Source organism: Rousettus aegyptiacus, unplaced genomic scaffold (genome assembly GCF_014176215.1).
Source record: "Rousettus aegyptiacus isolate mRouAeg1 unplaced genomic scaffold, mRouAeg1.p scaffold_m13_p_6, whole genome shotgun sequence".
Classification (NCBI taxonomy): Eukaryota; Metazoa; Chordata; class Mammalia; order Chiroptera; family Pteropodidae; genus Rousettus; species Rousettus aegyptiacus.
The window spans coordinates 75,157,661-75,172,690 of record NW_023416309.1 but is presented as its reverse complement, the minus strand read 5'-3'; the positions used below and the strand labels follow the sequence as shown (position 1 = coordinate 75,172,690).

The window sequence follows — 15,030 nt, the reverse complement described above, 5'->3', positions numbered from 1 at the left end:
TAAGGCTCATTAACGCAAGGGCCACACCTTCATCCTAACTGGTCAGGCACAATGTCTGTATCAACATCTGCTTGTCGACAGTGAGTTACAATTCTGAAACCATACTGATATCCTCTGATGGTGCAAGAGGAGGACCGGGGAGTCCAAATTCAGGATGGGGATGATCCTCCTGACTACATCAAAGTGCAGTTCCCTGGGCCTTAGTTTAAGAAAAGCAAAACAGAGGAAGGGGACCAAGATGGCGGGTGACTGGACTCTCCAGCATGCCAGGAGTGGTCAAGGACCCAGAGACCTCAGATTAAAGAACACTGGGGCCGCAGGGGGAGCAACAGTCACCTTCCTCAGTGTCTAACAAAGGGTTTTGCACCCTTCCAGGCAATGAACCTCCTGAGATCACATCAACACACAAATGGCCACACCCAGTGTCTGTTCACAGGCATTAATTACACTCCTTTACTCAGGACTCCCAGACCCCCAGGCCCTGCAAACTTCTCTCTCTTTATGTAAAGTCTTAGGACTACCGAAACCAGAATGGTCCACTGTAGAAAGCTTTTAGCCAGGTCAGTGAGGATAAATTGCTCTCCTTAACTTACCTACTTAGTAAGAGTAAACTAATATTTCAGAAACTTCTCATGTGTTACTCAGCAAAGAAGAAATGCTATTACAGCTTTCAATTAAACATCCAAAACATAAGCTCAGGGGATGTTAAACATTTATCACTGTTGGTGGGAAATGAACACAAAGGTTCTAAAGATGCCTGGCTCGAGACCCTTGAAGGCTGAGACTGGCATGTACACTTTCCTTGGGGAAATGGGGGAACAGCCTTTGGGGATGGGCTGACTTAGATTCAGGTCCAGATTCTACCACTATCTGGCTGTGTGACCTGGCATGTGCAGCCTCCCCTTCCTGAGCCTCAGCTTTCCCATCTGTAAAATGGGGCTATGCTCCCATGGAATTCAGGTGGTGGTAGTGAGAAGTCCATAGATAACACCAGAAAGTGTCCAATGCAAGGTATAGCATATAGTGCATGCTCACTCATGATTGTTTTATTGTTAATATATCATTATTAATGTTAAACATTTTAAAATTATTTTATTTCCCTGACATTCAAATTCTTTATTATTATAATGGTGATAGCATCACATACATGTAAGGCTATCTGAAATTAAACGAGATAACAGATGTACATCTACACAGAACAATGTTTGGCACATAACAGATGTTCGAACAAGTAACAGCTATTACTATTCTGATCCTAGACTCTAACCTGGGACCTGGCATGATGATGGATCAGTAAATATTAGCTGAATAATTAGCACATTAATAAAAGAGAGGAAGAAATGGTTTTAAGCCGTCGGGCTTGGGTTCTTTGGGAGATAAGGAGTGGATAACCAGTCAGCAGCTTGCCATCTGTTGGAACTGAACAGTCTGGAGGGGAAGCTCACCCCTGGCTGGCCCCATCTCAGTTTGTAGCAAGGGCCTGAGATGCAGATGGCCCACCTCTCTGTTTGTGAGGAGGAGGTGAGCTCTTTTTCTAGAGAAATAATGAATGGCTTTGCTAACTCCATGACAGGCAAGAATGCACAGAAAGAAAAGGACTTCCGAGGAACACACAGGGATATATTCTGAGGCGGATTTATTACTTTAGGCTGAAATGGAGGCAATGCATTATTGTCTGTGACTCCACATCTGCTCATTTGCACATCAAAATGGACACGCAGTGAGGCTATTAATGATGGCTTTGGAGATATTGGAATGTCTTTGGAAATTACTATCAATAAAAAACAAACTGGCTATGGAGAAGTTACTATTTTTTCCCTAGTAAACTTACTGACATTTTATTCCATTATGGATGTTGTCCAAGGTATAATGAAATGCTCAGTGATTGATGGAGCCTCCTGCAGCTTCCGCGGCTTGCAGGATCCCCTTTTAGGAGGATGGCGGGCTGCCCGCTCCGCGAAGAGACACCCTCTTTGTCTGCAGCCCCAGCAGCTGCCCCAGGGGCTGGATTGTGGGCTACTCTCCACAGTTAGGCCCACTTGGCTACACAGGGCCCACAGAGCCTCAAGAGAGAAAGAGGGCTCCCAGAGGGTGTTCAGGCCATTGCCCTACTTCTCCCCTCTTTCTCTGAAGACATCCAGCCATGTGATACCACAGTCTCTCTCAGAATGCAAATTCTTCCTGAAATCTTGGGGGACCTTTAGAGGGTACTGACCGTTCAGAATTGCTACCATTCAACACTGGAACTGGATCCTGATGTTCCCGCTGTACCAGGTATTAATCATCCACTTGCTGAGTCATAGGGAGGTTTGGGGGATCACTGGGGAGGACAGCTGGAGTGTAGAAGGCAACTATTTCAATATTTTAACAAGTGATACGACCATACTAGTGTATGACAGAGGACCAGCAGTCCTGTTTATCAAACCACAGTCCTTCAGCCTTCACTGGAGTTCCTTTCATTAATTTTTTAAGTAACTGGAGATGACTTGAGGTAAAGAAGTACCCACTGGTTCTACTGGACATACAAACTTTATACCCAGGGCTATAACTAGGTGACCCTAAGCCCTCCCCTCTGCCGGCCAGTCACCTGGAAGTCAGGTTATAAAGAACTAGTCACTTCTGTCTAATGACCCCAAAGCCCTTTGTTCGTTATCTCTATCATGCTTCAGCCATGCTGTACAGTAATCATTTGGGTGCATAATTAGTAGCATACATAGAAACTCAATAAGTATAGATTGAGAGCAGTAAAGAGAAGAATTGGAGCTAATTTGCCCCAGATCACAGAGCCAATAACTAGCAATGCCAAGAAAGGAACATAGGTCTGTTTTCAAACCTGGTTTTCTTTATATGGCTTCCTCTCAAGAAATCCAAGTTGACCTTGTCCATCATTTACATTTTAGTCTAAATGAGTTGCACTGGTGCAATGTGCATAGGATCTAGTTTCTGGGTGTGTCAAGGAGGGTTTACAGAAATCATACCTGTATAAAATGAGCTATAAAATCAGTTCCTCACTTCTCCCTCATTTCTTATATGAAAGCCTTGCTGAGGAATCTCACAGTTAGGGCTTTGACCTAGATTATTTCAGAAGAAACTTCCTTCCATGCAGACAAGAATATAGTCCTCCAGTCCACATTTTACTTGGCTACTAGGGTTATCTGCCTCGGGCGAGGGAAGCTTGGTCTTCTTCCTCTGGACCCTTCTCATTATCCTCAGAATAAAGCCAAATTCCTAGGCCTGACCCCCACATCCTTCCTTTACCTAGGCCCGAGACAAAATTCAAGAGAAGAACAGTCTGAACCCAGAACCTAAACTCTAAGATGAGCTTCTTGCCTCATCTCTTTCAATATCCTGCCACTGAGTGCTCTATGCCATGACCACACTTTTTACAGTTGAGAGCAATTCCTCCTGAGATTTAGGGCAGGGGTTCCCAATCCCCAGGCCACAGACTGGTACTAGTCTGTGGCCTGTTAGGAATTGGGCCACACAGCAGGAGGTGAGTGGCAGGCAAGTGAGCGAAGTTTCAACTGTATTTGCAGCTGCTCCCCAGCGCTAGCATCACTGCCTCAGCTCCACCTCAGATCATTAGGCATTAGATTCTCATGGGAGCACTGGTCTCTGGTGCCATAAAGGTTGGGGACCACTGATTTAGGGTACAGGACCAAATGAGGTGGTGATAGGGATGCCGCGATGCTGACTGAGCTCAGTTACTACCCAACAACAGCCATGACACACTTCCTGGGTGCTAATCCCATGCAGGCTCTGTTACTGGGCCCTGCACAGAGTCTGTACAACTCAAAGGAAAGAGCCCTAACCTGGAGCCAGGCTATCCCGATATTGGAGTACCAGCAATGTGACTATGGTGGGTCTGGCCAGTGCCCTGCACTGTGTTGCCCAGGCCTCACTGCTTCCAGGCTGTACCCTGAAATGTGTGCTCTACCCTCCCCCCAAGTCCCGTTTCATAACACAGCCTTTACTGGCTGCCTTTTCTTCCCTGTTGCACTAGCCATTCCCTGCTAGTATTCCTGAGATCACATCCCAAATATACCAGGTGCACTGGAATCCTAGTTTCAGGGTTTACTTCCAATAATCCTGAAACTAAGAGAATAACCTTGGGAATTTATTTAACTTCTTTGTGCCTCAGTTTCTTCATCTGTAAAATTGGAATGTAACAATACCACATCTCCAGGTACATAGTAAATGCCGTATGAGTTAGCTATTTTTATTAAATAATAATAGTTGCCAGATATTGAATGCCAAATAATATACTAGGTCTTCTAGACTGGGGATTCTCAGCTTAGATATGTATCGGGATCATGTGGAGAGTGTGGCTACACAGACTGTGGCCCCTGCCCCAAAGTTCAGGATTCAGTAAGTCTGGGAGAACCTGGGAATTTGCACTTGAAACAAACTCCCCTATGATGCTGCGGGTGCTGGTCTAGGACCCCACTTTGCAAACTACTGCTCTGTATTGTCACCTTTAATACAATAACTCTGGGGTAGGTATCCGGGGACCCAGGGAAATTATATGACATGTCCAAGGTCACCCAATAAGCCTGTGGCTAAGGCAAGATTCAGGCCCAGGATTGTCAGAACCCAAAGCCCTGACCTCTAAGGGACCTGCTCATATATCCTGGCCTTGAGCCATATGGAAGTCCAGCTGGTGAGTAAGGGAAACTCCAAAGGGCTTCACGGTATAGGCAGAGCAGGAGGGAAGGAAGAACCTGTAAGGCCATGGACCTGCAGTGCCTTCTTCTCAGGATGCTGCAAGGGCCAGAGAAAGGGAACATCTTGTGACCCCAAGCAGGGCTCCTGGAAGCAGCTCCCCAAATGCCAGGGGAACCACGGCTGAGCACCTACCTCGGCTGCTGGCGGCTGGCCGGGAGGCCTCAGGGCCCAGGGCAGGCGGCCCCTGGGAGTCACCCATGAAGTGGTGGAACCAGCGGCGCCGCAGCTGGCGCAGCTCCGAGTTGCGGCTCCGGAGCCAGCGGGGTCCAGACCGGGGCCGGGCCAGGGGGCTGCGAAGCACGTCCACACCAAGCAGCAGCTCTGGGCTGACACGGGGGCTCTGCAGGGCTCTGCTGTCCAGCAGGCCCACACCTAGTGCCATGGCGGCCACGGGTAACGCCTGCAAGGAGCCGGGTGCCCGGGGACCCTGCGGCAGGGCCACTCGGGCCCGCTGCAGCAGCAGGAGGCTGCCGGTCATCAAGTAGGCGGCTGTGAGGAAGAACAGCAGGAACTGTGTTCGGCGGAGAAACTTCTGGAGTCGGAAGAAAGGTTTGGCCATGCCCCTGGGCGGCAGGGCTCCTAGCCAGAGCCCGGGGATGGCTCCTAGCACCCGGGCGGGAGGGAGGCCGGGGCCTCTGGAGGCGTCATCTCCGCATCTTGGCGCTAGCCTGTACTGTCTGTGGGTTACTGTTCCTCCTGCCCTGTTTCCAGCAGGTGCTTAAATGGGACCATCACTTATCTCCAGCCACTAGGTCCTGCAGCTGCAGCTTCTGCCCAAGTGTCACAACTTTTGCCATACCTGAGCTCCACCGACCCTCATCTCCAGGCTCAGAAATCTGGAAAAGCAGAGAAAGAGCACTTAGATCCAACAGGATGGTACAACACTCCCACTGCTCCAGGGTCAGGAGCCCCACGCTGCTGGGTTCTATCTACCAAAGGGGCTGGGTGTGTCCAAAGAGAACTGGCCAGAGCTGGGTTCAAATCCCAGCTCCGCCACTGGCCAGCTGTGACGTCAGGCAAATTGCTTAATTTTGCTGGGCCTTAGCTTCCTTACCTATAAAATGAGAATGACACTGACCCCTGAGCAGTAGTGAAGATCCAACAACGACGGCAACATGGAAGAGGAAATGCAGCAGCTGTGCTGAATCTTACTTTGTGTCAGGCACTCAGCTAAATGCTTTGTGTATTGTCTTACTTAATTCTCCCACCAATCCAGTGAGGTGGTAGATACTATATCTTCATTTTACAGATGAAGAAACTGTGGCAAAAGGAGGCAAAGAAACTTCCCGAAATCACACAGTTGGTAAACAGAAGAGCCAAAGTTTGGAGCAGTCTGTATTGAGAACCTGTACTCTGAACTACCACACAGCTCAGCCTGTAATGAGACACTACCACAAGCACACTAGCCGAAGGCATGTGTATACAACAGGTGCTCAGTACCTGCTTGCAATCTACTGACTCCTAGGGGTGCACTGGGAATGCAAGCTGTGTTTTGGAAATTGCTTCTGCAGGGGCTGGTTGGCTTTAACACAGGAGAGCGTAAAGGGGAAAGAGAGGAATCGCATAGCCTGCCAGGCTTCCTGAAAGCTACAGGCCAAAGGAACAGGACAGCGCTGGAGCCTTGTACCTAAGAATAGAGGCTGGGGCACCTGGTGTGGAGAAGAAGGAAGGGCTCCCAGGGCAGCCTTCCAGAGTGGCCCTCCACGCCCCACAACTCAGTTCTCACGCTGAGCTTTGGTTCCCACTGGCGGCGCCTCTGAAGTGTGCTGTTCGGGGTTGGCAGAGCATTCTGCAGCTGCCTCGAGCTGGGTTGTTGCAGGAGGAAGGCCCTTAGCACAAGGACAGGCTTGTCCCAAGAAGAAAGGCTCTGAGGAGCGTAACTAAGCCACTGCCCGTAACTAACATGGCCCTGGGACCCCTGCCAGGCCCATGCAGCCCCTCAATGGCTGCTCTGTGTGCTGGGGACAGCTGGCTGGGTGTGAGAGGAAAGACAATGTTTGGGCTCTGGCATTCCAGGGGTGAGGATGCAGAGGGGCCCAGACCAGCATGACCCTTTCTGATGAAACACTGAGAGCCGCCAGATTCTGAGAACTCTGGGGAGGGCAGAGACCTGGAAATAAAGTCCTTTAGTCTGAAATCAAGTGGGGGTGGAAGGCTGGGCAAATGAAGGTGGAATTAAACTGAGTCGAGAGGCCATTTCAGACAGGCCTCCAGAGCTTTTATTGTCTTTCTGAGCGTGTGGGTGCCAGGCCCACCCCAGCCAGCCTTGTCAGATTTGTAAAACCACAGAGAAAATCCCAAGAAATCCTGACTGATCTCCCTGTCTCCAGCTTTGGCCTCTCCTATCCACTCTCCACAGGGCTGCCAGGGTGATCCTCCTAACACACAAATCTGATCACAGCACTCCCCTGCTTAAAAACCCCTTTCAATAGCTCCTTGTAGCTTTGGGGATAAACTCCAAGCTTCTTAGCAAGGCACATAGCCCCTTCATGATCCAGCCATCCAGTTCATCTATTGCCAGGCCCTTTCCTTCAGCTTCCCCATTATGTACATGCACGCGCGCACGTGCACACACACACACAACCATGGTCCGGCACAATCACCAAACCGCATCTGCCTTGGTACCTTAGTACACACTGCCTTTCACGTATTTTCCTCCCTCTTTGCCTGGTGAACCCCTGTGCTTCCTCCAAGTCTCAGCCCAGGTGTCACTGCCTAGAAGCTTTCCCTGACTACTACCAACACAGAAGTATATTCCCGTCTTCTCATAGCCCACGCTGGCCCCTAACCCAGCACGCACATCCTGGGACGATTTTAATTGTCCAATTATTTGTCAATCATCCTCACAAGACTGTGATCTACTCAAGGCTAGAAGGCCATATCCTATTCATTTTGGTAACTCTGGCTCCCAGCATGAGACCTGGCAGTGCAGATGCTCAGCAATCTTTGTTTTTGAATGCATTTTTTTGAATAAATGAGGATATAAATTGATAAGTGGATCCTGATGTCAGAAACCTGTTCTTGTTGGATCGTGGGGGCAATGAAATTTCAAGTTCCACTTATACAGAACTGTGGGAGCTGAGCCTGAAACATGGACGAGTGAAACAATGAAACAATGCATGAGCATACTTAAAGAATACAGCTGAACACAGCTGAGATCTTTCAGACACACACAAGTTAACAAGGTGCCTGAGTTTTACATATATTACCTTCTCTCTGTTGTAATTCCATGAAGAAGGGTTTCCAGGTTTGCTCACAAAGGGCTTCTGGTTATATGACTGGGATTCTATCAGCAAAGTTTTATCAAATTTAAACAAAAGGGGAGAAGGAAGGACTCTTGCTATGCAAAGGTTCTGATGAGATACAGCAGAAATGGGGGAATGGATTAATAGTTCAGAATTTTGAAGGCAAGATGCAGTGGGGATCCCATATATTTTATATATAGGATTTAGACACATGCTACAAATAGGGATAGAGTACAGTAGATGGGGGGCATTGTGAGAACGACAATAAGGAATCTACTGTTCACATCCAGGTTCTGCAAGGCCTTCCAAAGTCCTCTGTGGAGCTCCCTCTTTCCAGAGGGACCACTCCTGGTCTGGGAAGGTGGGTACTGGGCGTGGAGGCAGGGGACAGCCACTTTCAGGCCAGAGCTCAATGGCCCTGTCCTCTTATAAAGCTGGCTGCCACTCCAAACATTTAAAATCACAAAGCTGATTCCTAGCCCAGAACACCTGCCATGAGCTGCATGGGAGGGGGCCTGTGTGCCCAAAGCATTAGGAACTTGTCCCCCTGCCCTGGATTTCTTCCACGTTTTCCCACCAGTACTGTATTTACCAACCGTCCACCCGCTCTCTGCCATGCCCACTTTTCCTCATGCCTGGTAGCCCCTCCAGGGCACAAATCACACAGGATTTATCACCTCTCCCCTAGATCCCAGTACACAGCCAGCAAGGTAGTGACGGTAATTGTCTCTTGAGTAACTGAACCTGAAAGAGGCCTGGGGGGGTGAACTGGGTGATGGGGAACATCTGCACAAGGGCTCACAACCAAGATATGAGATCTGTCGCAAAGCGGAACTCGCCAACTCCTGAGGGTATATCTAACCACTGTCTGTCTGCACTGGGTCTGAGTGTCCATCAGCTGTGCTCCATGTATCTAAAGCCAGGAGCCCTCCATTAAAGCAAATCCACCTTGGGCAAATCACTGCACAGAACAGAGCCTCAGGCTCTTCATCTGTTAAATGGGGGTAAATCAGCACTGTTCACTCCACACATCCCACCCAGGCAGATGTTCTGATTATCTGCATTTGAGAGTTGAGGCTCTAAAACTCAACTGGGTGAAGTGCATTGCCCAAGGCCAGACAAACCAGGGCCAGCATTCAGACTCAGGCCACCTGCTTCGGAGCCTACCCCATGCCCGGTAACCTTCCTGCTCTCTTTCCACACCGGCTCCAGCTTCACACAAGGCAAGATTTATTCTTGAAAGTTCAGTATGCCTCAGTCAGCATCTTCTTGAAAATATGCCAGGCCAAAGCTCCTGGAGATGGTGCTGCACATGGCATCCCCGAGCCAAACCTCCCAGATCCTGCCATGTGGGCAAGTGTCCTGGCCTCCTGGGGCTCTTCTCTTCTGAAAGTCTGGATCATTTTTCCCTAAGCCATGCTTCCCATGTGGCACTTCCCTTCTTGGAACCATGCAAAGTGCTGCAGGGGAATGATGGAGGGTTCCACCCCTGCCTGAGGCTCAGGCCTTGTTGGGAGAGGGCACCAGGGCTGAGTATAGAGGCTCAGGCTGGACAAAGCTGGACCCACTCCACCCTGCTCCTCATGCTTCTAGAAGCCCCCATGTCACCCAGAGAAGGGCAGGACCTGGTGGAGGGAGACCCTGGCTTCTCAGGAATAAGAGAATAATAGGACAGAGGGGCTTCTAGGGTCTCAAGGAAGGAGCAGGAGCCTAGCTCAGGTAGGGACTCAGACAGCCTGAGACCTCTTCTGCTACCTTATCATCATCTGGGTCTCAGCAGGTAGCAGATGATGAGCATGAAGGGGAGGGAAGCTGGGCAGATGGCACCTGCCTCTCAGCTATGCTGGGGGATCCAAGGGACTGAGCAGCTGAGGGGTGGCAGTCCTGGGAAGCCTGAGGGCTGGAGAAGGAGCTCAGAGCTGGCCCAGACCTGACCAGTGGCCACTGGTGTTCAGTCACATGACTGCCTCCCCACCAGTCCCTGGCCAGAGAGGACAAGCAGTGGCAGCTGAGGAGGGAATGACTCTAGACACCCCCAGAAGCCACTGTGGCCACAGCTGTGTGGGCTACGACCCTTCGGAGATTCTCAAATCGTGAACTCTTGATGGGGTGGGAGCCATAAAGACAAAGAAACAGGATCCAATATGTTGCTCTCCAGACAAGGGGACAGGCACTTGGAGCCCCAGCCTCCATGACTGATGGTCAGGGGGTCCTTAGTCTTAGGACCATGGCAAAGCCACACCAGAGAACCTCCAGCTGGGCTCAGCACTCTGAATTATCCCTCCCTGTCTTTTCCCACCCCACCAATGCCTGCCTCTGCCCTGCTCAGGCTCAGTGGATCCTACCTACCTCCAATAGGCTGACCCCTCCCAGTAGTCTAAGAAATTGATCTCACATGAAGAACTAATGCTACAGCCTGCAATGGCTTCCCAGGACTCAGGGGCCAAGTTCAAGCTTCTCAGCCTGGCATTCAATGGCCCTTCTTGGTTTAGTCTCCCAGCCCCTTTCTTTCACTATTCCTTCTAGAATGCAATCTGCCAACCACCGTGTCCCCTGGCCAGCATGAGGTGCATGTTCTTCCATTGACCATGAATGCCTATGTCCCATCTTGTAGCTCTGAAATGCTTTATGACCATCATAAATGTGGCATCAGCTCTAATGCCACCTCTTCCCTGATACCTTCCTGATCCCTAAAACAGAGCTGCTCCCGAGCACTAGATGGTAAGGTTGGATTCTCTGTGAACTGAGCCTGGGTGATGTGTCTGGGTCGTGTCTTCAGTCAGGACTCCCTGCTACTCTGTCTATTTCTCCTCCTAGCCTGCAAGCCCTTTGGAGACATAATCAGTGCCTCTGCCTATCCCTTGGTGGAGCCCAGGACAGGCACCCAGGAAATCTGTGCCCATATGGCCACCCTCCAATGCTCAGGGCCGTGCCACCCTTATCCTAAATCCCATGCCTCTGGGCCTTGGAGACTCAGAGAGCAAAGGACTCTTTGCTGTGCCCTTGGGTTGGACAAGGTCTGGGAAATGGGAATGGGGTGGGGGTCCCTGAATTTGAGGAGGCAAATCTTTGATCTTCTAAACTTCAGAACTTAAGTGAAAATGTCCAAAGTAAGAAATGTTGCTTCGCTAAAAAGGTATAAAACATAATAGTGAGGTCAAAACTCTATTCAGTGCAAACCCACTGTTGAAGTTCATATAAATAAGAATACATTTTTCTATGCCACATTAGAGATTGCAAGGTACTTTAACACACTGTCAAGTGTGCTGAATGAACAGATAAACAAACAAATGAGTGCTCTTCCCATAAATTTGTGAAGTCAAAATCATTATCATCCCCATTTTATAGATGCAGAATTTGAGACAGAAAGACAGGCAATTAATCTGACCAGAAACAAATAGTTATTGCTAGACTGAATTCAAGTTTTCTGATTCCGAGTTTGTGGTATTATCTACCATATCATATGGCCCTCATCTGCTCATTACCAGAGTTGTAAGTTTTTCCAGGCACCACGCTAGTGGCCGGGGCTGCAAAGAAAGACAGAATACCACCGTGGGGGCTGACATTTGCCCTTCTAAGTTGGTTGATCTAGAGACTAACTTACCCTTCGAACAGTCAATCGCAACCTCTTCTGGGCTACATCTGGGCCACCTCTTTTATAGAATCCTATTTTGTTCATTTGTTTATGTTTCTCCTACTCAGTGGCATACTCTTGAGGGTTGTCCAGATCCCACTGAATGTTCTGAAGAATTCTGGGCAAGTGAGTGGAGTACTCAACCACAGTCAGCTTGGCCCTTCACTGGCTCTCTACCTGCTATGCCTGTAGTCACTGGAAGCAGACACAAGACACCTTTGGCATTCCTGTCATCAGAACCCTCTTGACCCTCTCATGCCAAAACAGCTACCCTCTGGGAGGGCGCTCACATCCCCAACAGTTTCCAGCAGCCAAAGAAGAGAAGCAAAGTGAATGGGAGAGGACTTAACTGCCATCAATAGGTGCACTGCATTTTTATAGCTTACCAAACTCATCTGGCCCATTCTTCCCCCCACTTCTCACATCTACACTGAGAGGCAGTGTTCTTCCCTAACTCCATTCTCCAAAAGAGGCACACTTCCAATAATTTTGCATGCAGTATGTCAACATAGATTATTAAATCCACGATGAAGAGAGATTAGAAAAAACAATGTGAAAACTAGACATTGAGCTTCAAGGAGAAGGTAGTTGAGGGCCATGTTCATGCAATTACTCCACAGATGAGCAGGGCCTGCCTCCAACCCAGCTCTGCCCCTGCTGGTGGGTTTGATTACCACGCACATATTACCAGTAAAGACCCTGAAAGCCTAAACACTAAGCTGCCCCCAAATCTTTGGTCTTGACCTCAGTGTAGCTGCATAGGGAGAGTCAGGGAAGCCAGTCTCACCAAGTCTGACCAACATCTGAGCCAGATGGGCGCACAAACCAGGACCGTCTTCATGAGAAGCACCCCTTCCCTAAAATCCCTGCCCAGACATGATTCCATCAAGCCTGGAGGCTGTGTCACTTGTTCTAGCAACTCTACAGGGAACCAGCTCTGACACTCACCCCCCAGTTCTCGGCCTTAATTGACCCGGCTGGAGGCTCAGGCTTTCGCAGCCCACTCACTGGTAGCCCAGAATACTCACTTCTGCCTAGTTAGGCAGACAGGAGGGAAGGGACAGGGGTCTGGCCTTCTGCCTAATCCAGGCTTCTCTTCACTTCTAGCCAGACATGGTGCAGGCCACAGAACAGCATCCCACAGGGCTCCAACACTGAAACACCCAAATAAAGCCCTCTTCCTTCCCAAGGAGCTGTGGAAATGGTCCTGCAGTGTCAGGTGAGGACCAGGGGGATAATGAAGCGGCGAGGCTCAGGCCACCAACCCAGCTGTCCTGCTCACTAAGCTTCCTTTAGGAAGTGTGCTCGGGAGACCTTGCACTCGCAGGCACCTCAGAGAATTCCTGGCTCTGGTGGCCCACTGAGGCACCTACTCCACGGGACTTCCGAGGAGAAGTGTATATGAGCTAGTGAGAGGCATACTTGAGAGAAATCTCCCCCTTGCTCTCTCTCCAGCATCTGTAAGCATCAGGTAGGGGCTGCCACAGACTGGGCAGGATGAACCAGCTTTCCTCTTCCTCTGTTCCACTGCCCACTAGCCCTCACTTACTGTGCCTGATAACCTAGGCAATTCAAAGGAGTAAAGGCCCCCATCTACTGATCCCAACCATGGCATGGCGTCCCAACCTGGGACAACCCAAGTGCCTCCATAAACTGAAGCTTGCTGTCCCTGCGACAAGAAAGGGACAATGACATCTAATGTTAGAAAAGTCCAATGGAGTTCCGAGTCTGTCCATCTTTAGAGCAGCTGGGAACAGGGTGAGTGTGAGCAGCAGCTGGATTTCAGGGCAGAGCTGTGTGTGTGGGGGGGGGAGTGTGGAACCCTTACACCCAGCCTTCCCACGCTCAGCGCTCAGCGAAAGGGTAAAGGTCCCCTCTCCGCCCCCGCCTCCCCAGGGCCAAGCCAGAACCCAGCAGGCATGAAGACAACCGCGAGGTTACCTAGAGGCAGGGGGCTCTCCGAGGCGTCTCGCTATTAAAAACAAACAAACAAACAAACAAAACGCAATTAGCAGCCTCCAGTCCTGAGCTTCTGTCCACATTTGGAAAGATGCAAAGCTCTACTTGCGGTAGATTTCCAGACAAAATACATACGTTTCGCTTTTTTGCCTCTGCCTCTGTCAAGTTCGCCAAGAGCTGGAGAAAACCCTCCACTGACCGGAAGCCTGGCTTGGTAGCGGAACGACAGGGAGCTGCTGCTGGGTTAACGTCTCCTCCTAGGAGAGGCAGTGCGCACCCCAAATCGTATTCGCGCCCCCACTCCCCAGGTCCAGATCCACGGCTCCCTCCGGGGAAACGGACGGTCTCTCAAAATTCCAGGAGGGACATTCAGTTTTGGCAACTGCCTTGCGCACCCCGCTCCAGCCTTATCATCCCGGAGCGCTCCCTGCCACGCGCACACACTCACACTCCCTGTCCCCCGAAAGGCGCCCCCGCCAGCCCGCCCGGAAGCCAGAGCAGGTGCAGCCCCGCCGCGCTCCTGGCCGCGTTTACACAAACTTGTTTGCCCGTGGCCGGCTGGAAAAAAAAACCCTGGCTGCAGTCCGCACGGGGGTCCGGGCTGAAGCACCCAGGAGGCAGGACTCACCCGCGACCGCGGCCGGCCGAGGCGCCCGCTTCGGCGGCCACGCGCCCGCCTCCCCGGGGCGCCGAGCCCGCAGCCCCGCAGTGCCCGGAGCCGAGCGCCCCCAGCGCCCGCAAGCCCCGGGGCGGCCCCGCGGCAAGCGGCCAGACGCGGCCAGGACACAGGACGCCGCCGCCAGGCTCCCTGGGGCTGCGGACGTCCGGGCTGAGCCGCGGCGGCACAGCTCGCGGGCGCGGAGCAGGCGGCTGGCGGGCGGCGGGCGGCGGGCGAGCGGGCGCCCGGCTCTGCACATGCTCACTCGCGCGGTCCGGGGACAGCGGCCAGCCGCCGCCGGGTCCTAGAGGCGCCGGTGCCGCCGCCCTCGCGCCCGCGGGAGGGGTCGCGGCTGGCGGAGCTGGGGACCCGCACCCCACCCGGTGCCGCCGGACCAGCCCACTGCGCGAGGCCACTTGCCGAGCAAAGACACTGACACACACGCTCATACACACACATCCACGCACGCACAGCCTCACTCTCAGTAATACACCAGGCGAATTCATTGGCACTCACACCCAAACACACATAGACACAAACACACTGGGCACTGCCACTCTCATTCAGACACAAATACACAGGGACAGACGCACACTGTCTGATACAAACGCTGAATCACCATTTCACAGACACACTGACACCTACACTCTCTCACACATGCACACTCTGGGCTCTGTCCCACGCACTCAGAAATAACCTGGGACAGTGTGACAGTCACACATATGCACACTGCCACACGGTTTGTAGCACTCTGATACCAACACACAGAGTCAGACATACTTGGATCACTGTCCCGTGCAGAGCTAGAC

General features: G+C 51.3%; 1 protein-coding gene across 4 annotated transcripts in view; it reads right to left on the bottom strand.

The window, feature by feature from the left end:
* The window catches only part of WSCD1 (WSC domain containing 1), a 41,399-nt gene extending 26,942 nt beyond the window's left edge, over window positions 1-14,457 (bottom strand). The window contains exons 1-2 of one of the 4 annotated variants that reach the window (XM_016146162.2): window positions 14,192-14,457; window positions 4,858-5,561 (exon numbers count right to left, since the gene is read on the bottom strand). In XM_016146162.2, coding sequence (XP_016001648.2) covers window positions 4,858-5,284 — 427 coding nt within the window. In that variant the 5' untranslated portion in view covers window positions 5,285-5,561; window positions 14,192-14,457. Of the gene's footprint in view, window positions 1-4,857; window positions 5,562-5,803; window positions 13,285-13,698; window positions 14,112-14,191 lie in introns of those variants that run through there. The other 3 variants (XM_036222954.1, XM_016146144.2, XM_016146153.2) reach the window with 3 other exon arrangements.
* Window positions 14,458-15,030: the final 573 nt, after the last annotated feature.